The sequence below is a fragment of the Dendrobium catenatum genome, unplaced genomic scaffold, assembly GCF_001605985.2.
Source record: "Dendrobium catenatum unplaced genomic scaffold, ASM160598v2 fragScaff_scaffold_243, whole genome shotgun sequence".
Taxonomy (NCBI): Eukaryota; Viridiplantae; Streptophyta; class Magnoliopsida; order Asparagales; family Orchidaceae; genus Dendrobium; species Dendrobium catenatum.
In genome coordinates this window covers 972,758-986,133 of record NW_021318705.1, presented here as the reverse complement: position 1 = coordinate 986,133, position 13,376 = coordinate 972,758, and the positions used below count along the sequence as shown (strand labels likewise).

The 13,376-nt window shown below is 33.3% G+C and overlaps 1 protein-coding gene across 1 annotated transcript in view; it reads left to right on the top strand.

The window, feature by feature from the left end:
• LOC110094697 (mitochondrial inner membrane protein OXA1-like) overlaps positions 1-13,106 on the top strand; it is a 22,483-nt gene extending 9,377 nt beyond the window's left edge. Inside the window, exons 5-9 of the mRNA XM_020819990.2 lie at positions 3,237-3,312; positions 3,486-3,617; positions 9,157-9,264; positions 12,456-12,510; positions 12,584-13,106. Coding sequence (XP_020675649.1) covers positions 3,237-3,312; positions 3,486-3,617; positions 9,157-9,264; positions 12,456-12,510; positions 12,584-12,840 — 628 coding nt within the window. The 3' untranslated portion in view covers positions 12,841-13,106. The remainder of the gene's footprint in view (positions 1-3,236; positions 3,313-3,485; positions 3,618-9,156; positions 9,265-12,455; positions 12,511-12,583) is intronic.
• Positions 13,107-13,376: the final 270 nt, after the last annotated feature.

The following is a 13,376-nucleotide window of genomic DNA, read 5'->3' as shown; positions in this document are numbered from 1 at the left end:
TTATAGGGTATTTTTTGAAATATTTTTGGTATTTTGAATATTTTTCCCCCTCTCAAAAAAATTGTTTGCCCTAATTTTATCAATCCTATCATCTTTGCCCATCCCCTACCAAACAAATTTTTTTTGCCTACCCTAAAAAAAGAAGCTGGATTCGCCCCTGCTGACATGCCCAAATAAAGCAGATTTGAATAAATGTGAAATATGTCATATAATTGTGTCCTACATCCTATTTATGAAGGGTTTTGATAGAATATGATATAACAATTGCACCTTCTTTGTTAATGCTATATTTAAATTCTCCTTATGATCTTCATCAAGTTTGGCCAAGTATACTATTCAGGTTACCTTTTTGGAACTTAAGGGTTGTTGGGCTTGACTTACGTTTATGTTGATTGCGTTTTTAAGTTTAAGTGACCTGGACCATAAATATGTTTTGCTAGCTATGTATATGAAGATAGTAAATTCAAATGTTAATTCAACACTCTTCTACTAGAAAAAAAAAAAATACTGTTAAGAGGTAGTGTGATGCACCTATTGTTTGCTAACATTGATAACTTAGTCTAGTTGGTTAAACTACCTCCATTGATTTCATGGATAAGGGCAAGGAAAAAGGATGATAAGATCATGGGGTCTTGATTGAGTTTGTTATTCCCTGATCGTCGACTTTGAGCTAATAATAATATACCTCCTCTCCACAATCTAAATAGCTGCAAGTAAAAATAAAGCATCATAGAGCTTATATACCTGCTTTAATAAAAGTTCTCTCTTATGATTTAGAGGGTTGATTAACTATACAGGGTAGAACCTATGAGAAATCTTGAACCAAATCATTAAGTCCTTGTTAGAGGTAGTGTCGTATTTAAAAATCTGATTTGCCTTATGAAACATTAAATTAGAAAAACTCAAATATTCAATAGAGGTGGATGTGGATTTTCAAATCCCATAATACTCTCCAACTCTCAATTTCAAAGGGAGTCATGGAAGATTGACCATAAACTTGAATATACTAATCTCCAATTACATAAGTTTTAAAATTGCACCTCACTTTCTGTAAAGCATGAAAAAAATAGAAACAGAGGCAGCCTTGGTAACCATAGAATGAAGCAAGAGAACCAAGACAAACCATAGTAACAATATACCTATTGATTTTCCAAATCAAAGAATTGTAGAAATCATATGCACTACATGATCCCAAGTCCCGTTCCATAGTAGAAGTAGAAGGATCTGGAGGCCATATGAAGTATTGCGAGAGTTCCACATTAATATCCATCAACCCAAAAGCTTAAGTTAACGGGTAAGGGCCACTATTGACATATTAGGAAGCAAATTTTTGTTTCACTTCTAATGTGGGATTAATCTCCATTGTTATATGGATCTTTATCATATTAATCTTTCTCACAGAAGAGTTCCCAACATCAACCAACAATCTCCTTTAAATGGAAGCTTTTTAATGCCATCAAATGTCATGCACCAAGAGTCCTCTCAATCTTGTGGAGCTTATGTTGGCCAGACCTTGGGCCTTTGTCGATTGTGGTATGATATATGTGAGCCACAAACCACATGAAACACTTGATCCCTGCCATACTATGGACTATGATACCACTGGCTAGTGCTGAAGAGTGTGGAACACGGGAGGGCCCAGGTTGAGCCCAACACGTTAGAAGAGGGGCACCCATCAACCTAAAAGCGTAAGGGGCATTACAAACATATACTAGGAACTCAACTTTTATTTTTTTAATATTGGAAATAATCTCCAATCTGTTGTGTATCTCGACAAACATGGCTTTCATACTGTTGATGTCGTATACATATATGAATCACCTTTTTATTCTCTTATTATGACATGGCTATCCTTTGTTTTCTACCATTGTAATTATTGTTATTATTTAAGATAGCTAGTGTATATCTTGCGACGATGTTTATTCTCATAGAAAAATTCTTGTGATGGTATTAGTAGACTTCAACTGGATGAGCATACTCTAATGCAATTTTAAGGTTTCTGCTTAACATACCTTTTGCTTATTTTAATCCAGATGTGGCTTCTTTATTCTTTATAAGCTTGTGAGTTATTAAGTGCTGAAGAAAGTGCATCTCATTACTGAGTGTCGGAGATTTGTTTATTAAACTATATTGAGCTGCTTTGACCATGCGCCCTGTCAATAAAGATACCGAGTTAGTTTTAATCTAACGACATTATAAGAACTTAAAGCAGTACGAGGGAAAAATGATAAATTTGAGCCTTGCTATTGTTAGATGAAACACTTGATGTGAGATTAGGCAAATAGAATGAAATTTCTTAAATTGATGCTTTGAAATAACATGTTTTAAACAATCATAATTTAGCAGAATAAGGTGGCAGAATTTATCGAATGAGGTTGATTCTTTGATGTGGACTTGGAGCTTATTGATGGAAAATTTATTGCATGAGGTTGATTCTTCAAATCAAACACTTCAATCTTATCAAACCTGCAATATTCCAGAAAAAAAGCCTGGCTTTATTCTCTGCATGGTAAATCACATATCTGAAGCAGTTTTTTGACCTGAAATTTTTTTTGCGGATAAAGGAAAATATATGAAAACAATTCTTGGTTAAACAGGCATCAATCTGGTGTTGCCTGTGAGGAAGTATCACGAAGATTTTTATTTGATTAAGCACATTTGTTTGTCTTACCGAACATAGAAATTTTTTTTGGCTGTTCTGACCTTTGCTGAGCTAGAATTAAGCGGGATAGTTTAATAATATATTAACAAAACAAAAGGTAGATTTCAGGAAGTACATATATTTTGATATCTCACCTGTACGGTATGCTTATTTGCCGATTTGAAAAGAGACTAGTCCTAGAGTGCTGAGTGTAAATGTATTTATGTTGCATGTGTAAGAAAGTTTTTATTTACTTGCATGAAAATTCTTCTACACATATAGCTTGCTTATAGTAAATTCAAGCGACGTGGAATAAGGACTGCTGAGTAGGAATCCTTTTATGGCTATTGCTTGTACTCTGTGAGCCTCTACATTGTAGACCTTGATTAAATTTTTAAAATAGCTAATTCTAAGGACTTGCGTGCTCCTGTTCTTTATTTTTCTTGTCAGAATGTAACCAGTAACCTGCATTAATATTTGACTGAATATTCCTTTCATCTACCAATGGTGTATTTTTTTCCACATATTTTACTGTGTTGAAATCGATGTTATTATAACTAGTCGCTTTAATTGTTCATTCACTTGGTTCTTGAAGGCATGGAGTCACTCCATTTACTCCGCTAAAGGGTGCTTTAATTCAAGGTCCTATTTTTATCAGTTTTTTCTTTGCTGTAAGTTCCCCTCCTTGGTTCATTTGTTTTTACATTGTCCAGCATTTTGACTTCTCTTGTTTTTTATCCTTTGGTACTTTTATTCTTAGATATTTTACTTTTTTGAGCAAACTTTTTTCTGGCATTATATTTGAATATCCTTGTATTATTGAAATTGTCTTTCTATATAATAGATTTCAAACATGGTTGAGAAAGTACCATCTTTTAAGGGAGGCGGAGCATTTTGGTTTACAGATCTGACGACTCCAGATCCCATGTACATTTTTCCAGTTTTGACTTCTTTAACATTCTTGGCAACTGTTGAGGTCAGTTTTTTTTTTTTTTTGAATTTTCTTGTTACGGTGATATACTAGGAGATTATGTATGCTGAAGCTCTTGGATGCTGGAAATTTGATTTTTTTATAGTATTTCTGTTAATATATTTATTTATTTTTTAATTCTTCAAGCAATTTTCTTTTAATTGCTTGGAATCTTGTTTTGTTAGTAAAATCATTTCCTCAGTTTTTTTTTCTGGAGTGGCGTCGAAGCAAGAAATGAAAAATCTTGGGCATTGACTGATATACTTTGAAAATACGTAGGCTTGCATTTTTTTCCCTGTTTATACCTTTTGTGCTGGCTGTGGAAGAAATTATGGTCTTTAGATGAGAGGTTGGATTCATGCAAACACATCATATTCTCAAGTTCTTTTTTCACCATCTAATCATCCTTCTCTCTCCCTTTCTTTTTTTAGACGATAGATTTTTTTATAGGGGGGAGAATATTCACTTACTGTTGTTAAACAGAGCGCAACTCGTGTTTAGAAGTAAAACCGTTTGCAGCACTTTGCATCACCTAGGCTTGCTTTGGCATAGCTTTCCTGTGGTGTCATGGTGGTTATACGAAAGGTCAATTCATGACAATTGAAACTGCATGATGACTTTGCCTATCTGCAGAAATAAATCACAAAAAAAGCTGCCTTGCAAACCACACTTCCGGGCATCAGGAAGATCCTTATCACTATGCTTAACAAGCTGTTTGGAATTCAAGTTAGATTGCAAACTCTCTTTCAAGTGGTGAGTTATGAGACCTGGTTTAGAAGCTTAAAGTGTCCCAAGTTTGTGCTTTAATTATAGTATGATAAAGCCACTTTCCTTTATTAATTTTTCATAGGGACTCATTATTTTCTTTTCTTCTGAGGTGTCTCATGCGGTCACTCTTTTATCTTCTTATTGCTCCACCTTTTTTCATAAGCTTCTCCTTGTTCCTTAGATTTCGTAGTTCATTTAATTTTTTTAAAAATAATGCTATAATTGTACTATTTTGAACTTGTGGAAATCAGATTCGGGAGCCTTGAAAATTACGGGCAACGCCCAATAAAATCAAGAAACATTTTGAAAACAACAGCAGAAACACTAAGAATTTCAAAAATCGCTCCATTTGTCCTGAACAATCCCAACCATCTGGTCAATTCAGGATTACCACCAGCTGCTCCATCACCAATTTATGCACTGCAACAAAATGCAATCTGCATGCTGTAGTCCATCAGCTTCTACTTCCCTCCTGTCACGCCGCAACTATCATTTATAGCTTTTTCCTGCCATCTACTATTTTTCTGTTGTGCAATGGGTTTAAAATATTGCATTCATTCCCTACTTTATTGTAAACAATGTTGATTTCATTCCCGTTTTTCCTCGTTCATAGACCTGATTATGGTTTATTTTATCTTCTAGATTACTTTCTATTTTAGGCCCACTAATGGGCTTTTTACCTCCTATAAATTTTGTACCTCTTCTACCCATTGATATATGAAAAAATGTGCATTTTTCTCATATTTTTCAATATGGTATCAGTTCTTCTCTTTCTTGTATTTCCTCTTAGAGTATTAATTCTTCCTCATAAATATCTAATGCATGGATGTTTTTCTTCATTTGGTTTAATCCATGATGATGATTAAGTATGAAATGGCCTTAGAACAAAGTTACTCTTGTGCCACCTCTTACCTTGAATCAAGATCCCATAGGAATAATATAATGGTATCCAAGAAAACTTCTATAATTCGTTGGTTATTCAACTAAAATCAAATCCCTCTATACCTAAAATAAAAAACAGTTTAGTTGTCCAAAAAGTTATGATTTTGAATGCCTTTCAATGTCACTAACTTCTTGGTTCTTAACTTTATTCTTTTGGTTCCTAAACTTTTTTGTAACTTCAATCAATTAAGAAAATTACTAAATATATGAACTGCATAACTAAATTGCTTCCCGCTTATTGTGAATTCCAGGATATGATCTCGGGGTTGATAGTTGACAATGTTAAAGAAAATACTTGCTCCTTCCTCTTGATTGTTGAAGCAAATCCTAAAAGGCAAGTGAAAACACTAAATATATATCTTCCTCTAATGAAAGTATGATAATATTATGGCAATTTTGTCTTGGTCATCCCAATTTCATGTACTTCAAAAAATTCTTTCCCTCCCTATTCATCAATATAATTTTTGAAGTATTCCTGTTTGAAACTTGCTAATAGTTTAATTACATTCAAAATACTTACCCTAATCATTTTGATAAAATCTCACAACATTTTTGCTAGTGTCTGTAGCGACATTTCAGAACATATCTTATGAACAATATCTCAAGTGCTAAGTAGTTTATATCATTTGTTGATGATCATACTAAAATCACTTGGATCTTTATAATAAAAGACAAATATGAAGCCATTTCTATTTTTAAAAACTTTCACTCTTTTTGCAAATCTAATTTAAAACCCCAATTCAAATATTTAAGATTGATAATAGAAAAGAATATTTTCATTTCATTCTTAGATATTATCTCCTTCAATGAGGAATTGCTGACTAGAGTACTTGTATTCATGATCCACAATAAAATTGGATAACATAAAAGGAAATAGACATCTTTTGTATGTTGCTGGATCAATTTTGATCACTAACAAAGTCCCAAAATATTATTGGTTTGAGGTTATTCTTATTGTTGTATATCTCAATAGTCATATACCAGCAAGAATTTCAAAATTCAATACTTATTGTCAAACTTTCTTCAAATCCTATCCTAGAAATAGACTCTTCACCACCATTCTTCTCAAGTTGTTTGATTTCTCTTTTTTTTACACATCTTCCTCCTCATCAAAGAAGCAAACTTAACTCAAAGCAAGAAAATGCATTTTTTATTGGATGCTCCTCTCACTAACAATGGTACAAATGCATTTTTCCAATATTAAAAAATATTACACCATCATAGATGTGACTTTTTTGAAAAATGAATCATTCTTTTCTAAAGGATATTGGAGAAGCTATCGAGTTTTGGAGTGAATGTTATTTATATGCTCCCTTATCCTGGCTGATCGAGCCATCAACATCACTCACGTTTCTTGAGAAATCTCTAATTGATGATGTGCTAATTCATATTCTTTGGTCAACAAAGATAAAGTTTGCCCTTGGTTATTAAATTCAATATTTTTTAAAGAAAATTCCTTCTCAATGTGGACAACTATCAATCTAATCAAAGAACATTTTTCTAAATAAATCCTCCCGCTTGCAATCAAACTGATCATCAAAAGAGAATCGGGAGGAAAAATCTTACTTTGGTCAGGAAAAATAAAATAGCATAACCATATGGCTATAAAAGCCACTAAGAACATCTCTCGGTAACACTCCTAACTAAAATGGAATTAATGTCTCTTGCTAACCCAGGCTTTAGCATTTCCTTTATAAACTTCTCAGTAACATGAAATTCCTTACCAAAAGGATCATGAAGTGTAGCAAAGCGCGCGACATGCGCCTCCCAACATAAGAAGCTCTCAACCCAAGTATGTAGAGAAAAGGTCATGTGACGATTGTGGCTCCTCTTTTTCTATAAACAGAGATGGAAGTAATAAGTCAAACTCTAATGAAAGCCTGAAGAATATAAATATTCATCTCTCCTTTGTTGACCAACATAGCAATAGCTAAAAATGTCATAATTTGGAGGAACACATTCTTTATAAGGATCGCCCAAGATAGGTAATTAAGATATAACTTGTAAATCTCACAAGGTAATAATCATCTCATTTGGACTGATCTAGCACGTGTTTGTAATACTATCCCTATGCTTTTCTATGCCTTGGAACCATGAAATTGACAAGTGGCTCTAAGCATAAATGGCTTGATAAACCCCTGCTTGTCTGAGTATCTTGTGATGAACCTTGAGCACATAACGTGCTCTATAAAGATAACCACTCAATGCCTGGAGAGGACTACCAAATATGGGATCATAACGTTGCTCTTCGACCTCGTGATGTAATAAACGATAACTCAGAAGGTGAATGATACCTATACTACGCTATTGGTTGAAGGACATCTTGATTGCCATATCTCAAACAATCAACAATGTTTTCCAAAGAATCACCATCACTATGTCGTAATCTGAGAGTAACAATCTAATTTGCAGGATCATGTCATACCAGAAGATTCAAATCAAAAGTAGCCATACGTTGAGAACAAATGAAAAGTCCTTAATAAATATTTTTATTGACAAGCATTTATTGATGCCAAGATAAGCGATCTCAAATATGAGTCGATTGAGAAAAATCATATATGTTAATCTCCCTCCAAATTTGCTCTATGGGATCGGAGCAATGCATTAAGCGAGGCCTGATCCTTTTAAACATCTTGGCCTGATAAAAAGATAAAAAAAATTTAAGATAAAAAAAAGGGGAGAAAGAAGAACAATAAATAAGAATGTTCAAAATATGTGAACGATTATTACAATGAAGATATTGTGTGAAAAAAAAATGTAAAATACATTCATTGGGAGGTAATTTGTTGACAATATAATAATAATAATAATAATAATAATGAAGAAAATTTTACTGAAGAGATGCGACTCTAGCCCTGTGCAAAAAGAGAGCTATCATGACTCCAAAGGCAATAAGGCTTCTCTCCCGTCTGCACGAATCCGCTCTCCTTGCGTGGAGAAATTATTGTGCAGTCCGAATGTAGATCTGCAGCCGGACTCCAATTAAATCATGGCACGTGGATTATATACATGAATTTTTAATATATATTTTTTATAACTCATGACCCAACGATCATATGCCTAATTTTTATTCTATTTATTCTAAATCCCTTTTCTTCTACATTTATCCTCCATTGTTCTAAGCATTCACTTGCTTCAAGCAATTTCACTTTTTGGAGCTATCACCTCATTTAGTAATGTTTTGATATGCTAGTTGGTACTAAATATAGTCACCCATACTCACATTGTTGGGAATGCTGAGCACATCATCTCATTTTGAATAGCTACTTTATGCTTCTGTTGAATAAGATATGAATTCAATGTCAAATTTTGATTGGAAAATTTTTGGTCATGTAGAAATTATTTTTTTATACTATTTACCATCCTATCATACATATATTTAATGACTTCAACAGCTATTACAATCAACTTTTATGTTCAGCATGCCATGTCTCAAGTGGCTTAGAGATTAGCATTTTTTTTAATGTAAAAAAGTGAACACCATTGCAGTTGTGCTATTTATATGACCGCTTAGACACTTCGTCTACCCATTCTTTTATTCATACATTTAAAAGTTATATATCTAATACAGTTTACCATTTTATCATGCTTATGTTTAATGAATTCAACAATATTGCAATCAACTTTTATGGCCAGCATGCCATGTCTCAAGTGGCTCATAGATTATGATATTTTTGAAAGCCAAAGTGAATAGCTTTGCAGCTGTGCTATTTAGAGGACTGCGTTTACACTTTTTCTCTTACCCATTCTGTTTTTTATTTTGTCCAATGCTTTTTCTTATGTTCTACTTAAATTCCTTAAGGTCCCTCTAATGAGGTATTTCTTATTCTTGCAGTTGAATATGCAAGAAGGCATGGAAGGGAATCATATGGCCAACACCATGAAGAACTTTTCTAGGGTACTTGCTCTTTTGACAGTTCCATTTACCGCTAGTTTTCCGAAGGTACTTGAATTCAAAACCTTATATAATCTTTCAATGAACAAGGCTTCTGGTGTGCTTATCTATTGCTTCTCATGAATTTTCCCTCACCAAATTTTTTCCATAGAAATATTCTCCTTTTTCCCCTATTTTGTTAGTGAAGGTCTGTCTCCTACTTACCCTGCTAGTTTTTAAGATTATGAGATTATGTAAGGCCATGTTTGAATGTGTTCATTTCTGCATTTTGTTCATTTTTCTTTTCATTAAAAACAAAAGAAGTTTAGATGTTATGCTTATTTCTTTCTTTTTGTTAAAACATAAAAAAATGTGTTTGGAAATGAAAACTGAAAATAAAAATGGTTTCTATTTACTTATCATAATTTGGTATTTAATCCATTATTAGCCACTTATAAATATTTATTATATTAATTAAATATTATTTAATACCTAACTAATATATGTTGTCATCATAAATCACTAATTAATTGTCAACTTATTAGTTTAAATAATAGTGAAAGTAATTAATAAATATTTGATTAGTTTAAACAAAATTCAATTAGTATTCCAAATCTTATTTAACATTGTTTAAAATTGTGCAATATGAGGCCCCCCTCAGCGTAATTCCAGTGAAAAATGGCTCGAGGTTTATAACTAGAGCTTTTTTTTATGATTGTGCCTTAGCTTGGTTGAGGCGTGAAGCGTACACCCCACTCTATATATATATATAAAAAATTTAAACTTACCTAAATCATAAACTAAAGCCCCGAACAAATCACGCATTCATCACCCCAAGCCGCAACAACTTTATCTTGATTGCCTCAACCTCCAACATGTCGCTTTTTCCATAGCTACCACTGTCGTAGTCTCCAACATATATCACTTGAAAGGCACACACCACCACCCCTCTTCTAAAAATTTTGGAGTAATAATCTCATCTTTATGTTGATGAAAAATATTTATAAAAGAGGACGATGATTGAAATAAATGAAGAAGAAATAAATTGGGAAGCATTGGACTCCTTAGGATGATACAGGGGAGAGACTAGTTTGTTATGACGACGTCTAAAATAAACTCCCTCTCAGTGATGATAGTGCATATGATTTCTAACTTGTTGCCGATTATTTTGGCTTTCCTTAGGAATTAAATATGGATGAGTAAGGAATTGAGAAAGAAGAAATTTGGAGTTGAACTTGATGTCATATTATATTTTTATGCAATTCATATATTTAATATTATTTTTCTCTTATAATATATGGATTTTAATTCTATGTTGTCAATTTTTAGATTCTAGAATTATGGCATGCCTTTTGTTTGTAATCAACATTCAAAAATAGTTGTACAAAAGATTCATATGTAAGCTGCTTGTGGTACACATAACTATCAAATGAGAGCTTCTCCCTGACATGATTAGTCTTGAAATTTTAAAATTTTATATTCATTTGCCTTGAAATTTTGTTCCATACATAGACTTCATTTGTAGATACATGATCTTTCTTTCATGCAACTTTAAACCATAATGTTTATTGCATGCGAATTTCTCATCTAAATCACCAAGGCAAAAGGTTGTGTTAATATCCAGTTGTTGTAATGCTAGCTTTTGCATCATAACCACCACCGAATAAATATGGATGGAGCTATATATGTTAGATTATTGGTAAAAAAAGCTTCATTGAAGTGAACATTCACTCTTGTTATAGCCCTTTGTAACTTACTAGCCTTGTATCTATTAAAATTTCCACTTAAGTTCTATTCTTTATGTTTGAAGATTCACAATGTTTTTGCTTATACAGAGTTCAACCAAAAATGAAGTTTCATTTTTATATGAAGATTCTAACTCTTCTATTATATCAGTGGTCCAGTCCTCTAATTCTTTGCTATTGACAACTACCTCATAAGCGGATGGTTCGATACCACCAAGAGAATCTACATGGCTTAAAGCTTAAGCTATCGTGTGAAAACATGAGGAATATTCTAAGGTTGTTTAATATGCCAAATTACTCAACTTTTTTGAGCTTTTCCCTAGTGGAACTCCATTGAAGACTAGACTTCTTCATCTACTACATAACTAGCAATAGACATTGCGGCGATTACTATTTGGTAGTCCTAGCCACTTGTACTCTTTCCTGCTACACTTACCTCTATCATCGTCTATCAAAAAGGGTGAAGGTTCCTGTTGCGGTGTGGGGATCAACAAATCGAAACACACGGTTGCCTTTCTCTTTTTCTGAAATCTACAAGACTTTTCTCTTTTTCTTTGAATTATACTTCTCTAGCCGATTTGGACTAGCTTTTCTTTGCTTGATTGGTTTGGTTCAGTTTCCTGACCCCTGTTCTTTAAGAAATTCTCTTAGATCATCTTTCATTCATTCTTTCTCACATCTTGGTGTTATTCGTATCTGTAAGTAAGGTTTAAATTATTTTGAACTCTCGTAAGTTCTACATTATCTTTCACAGAACAATTTTGGATCCAACTTTTTAAATGGAATTGAACATATGCATTTGCATCATTGGCCATATAATCACAACAACAATAACAACAACATCAAGCCTTTGTCCTACTATGTGGGGTTGGCTATATAAATCTTTTTTCTTCATTGTCCTGTTAAAAGTCAAATTCTCATTTAAACCTAATAAAGAAAAATCATTTCTAATATTATATAACCAAGTCTTTTTAGGTCTAGCTCTACCTTTCTTAATATAAGTCAAATCAAATACCTCTATTTTTCTAACAAGCTCATCAGAAGGCCGCCGTTTTATGTGAACAAATCATCTAAGGCGACTCTCTTTAATCTTTTCTTCCACTGGAGCTATTCCAACCTTTTCATGTATAATGCTCATTTTGTATCCTATCTCTAAGGGTAAACCCACTCATCCACCTGGCATCCTCATCTCTGCAACACTTAACATAGTATTATGCTTCTCTTATAATGGTCAACATTCTGCACCATAAAGCATTGCAGGTCTCACCAACATCTTATAGAATTTTCCCTCAAGTTTGAGGGGGACTCTTCTATCGCACAACAAGCCCGATGCATTTCTCCACTTCAACCATCCAATTTGAATTTTGCTAATAATATCCCCATCTATTGCACTGTCACTTTGAACAATAGATCCAAAATATCTAAAATGTGTACTCTTATTAATCATAGAAGGTTTTTTATTTTATTTTATGATTACTATGGGATGCTTGATTTTGACATATTTATTCTTTGCAGGCCATTTTCTGTTACTGGGTGACATCGAACCTTTTCTCCCTTCTCTATGGATTTGGTAAGCAAAATTAAAAAGCTTAAATGACAAATCTCTCTAAATAATAACTGCTATCTTTTCACTCATAAAACAGCACTGAAGCGCCCTCCAGTGAGGAAGTTCTTAGATCTTCCTGAAGCCGTTCCCAAGCTGGAACTGGCATCGCAGCCCAATTTCTCCTTCTTTGGCACATCGAAGCCAGTTCTTCCTACAGCCTCTCCTACGCAAGAGATTGAATCCACGCCGGCTAAAACCCCAGAACGAAGGGTATCTTCATCTGCTGCTATCAGCCAGCGCATCAAGAATCTTGAGAAGAACGTTAAAGCCAGAAATAAATACCAGAAGAGGTGAAGACCAACTGGAAATTTTGGTTCGCGTCATAAATTATACTCTGATTCCTTTTCATATTCTTAAAGACTTTTCGTAATTTTAACTCTAATTTATTAAAATGTTTTAATAGAGGATATAAGATGTCTTAAAAAAAATAAAGCTTATATATCCTTGACTTAGCTCGATTAGTTTGCAGCCCTATTGATGCCATATCATTTATACCTAAACCAGCTGTTGTTTTATGTGAGCAAAATTTCTAAGGCAACTCTCTTTAATCTTATCTTTCACTGGAGCTACTCAAACTTTTTTGTATATAAGTTCGTTTCATATCCTGCCTTTAAGAGTAAAACCACTCATCTACCTAAGTATCCTCATCTTTGCAACAATAAACTTAATATTATGTTTCTCTTTTAATGACCAACATTTGGCACCATAAAGCAATATATTTCATGTCAATTAAATTTATTATTTTTCCTTAAGGTTTTGAAAATTGGATCAGATAATAAAAAGAGGAAGGAGGAGTTCACAGTTCGACCGGTTGAATTGGGGTCGAACTA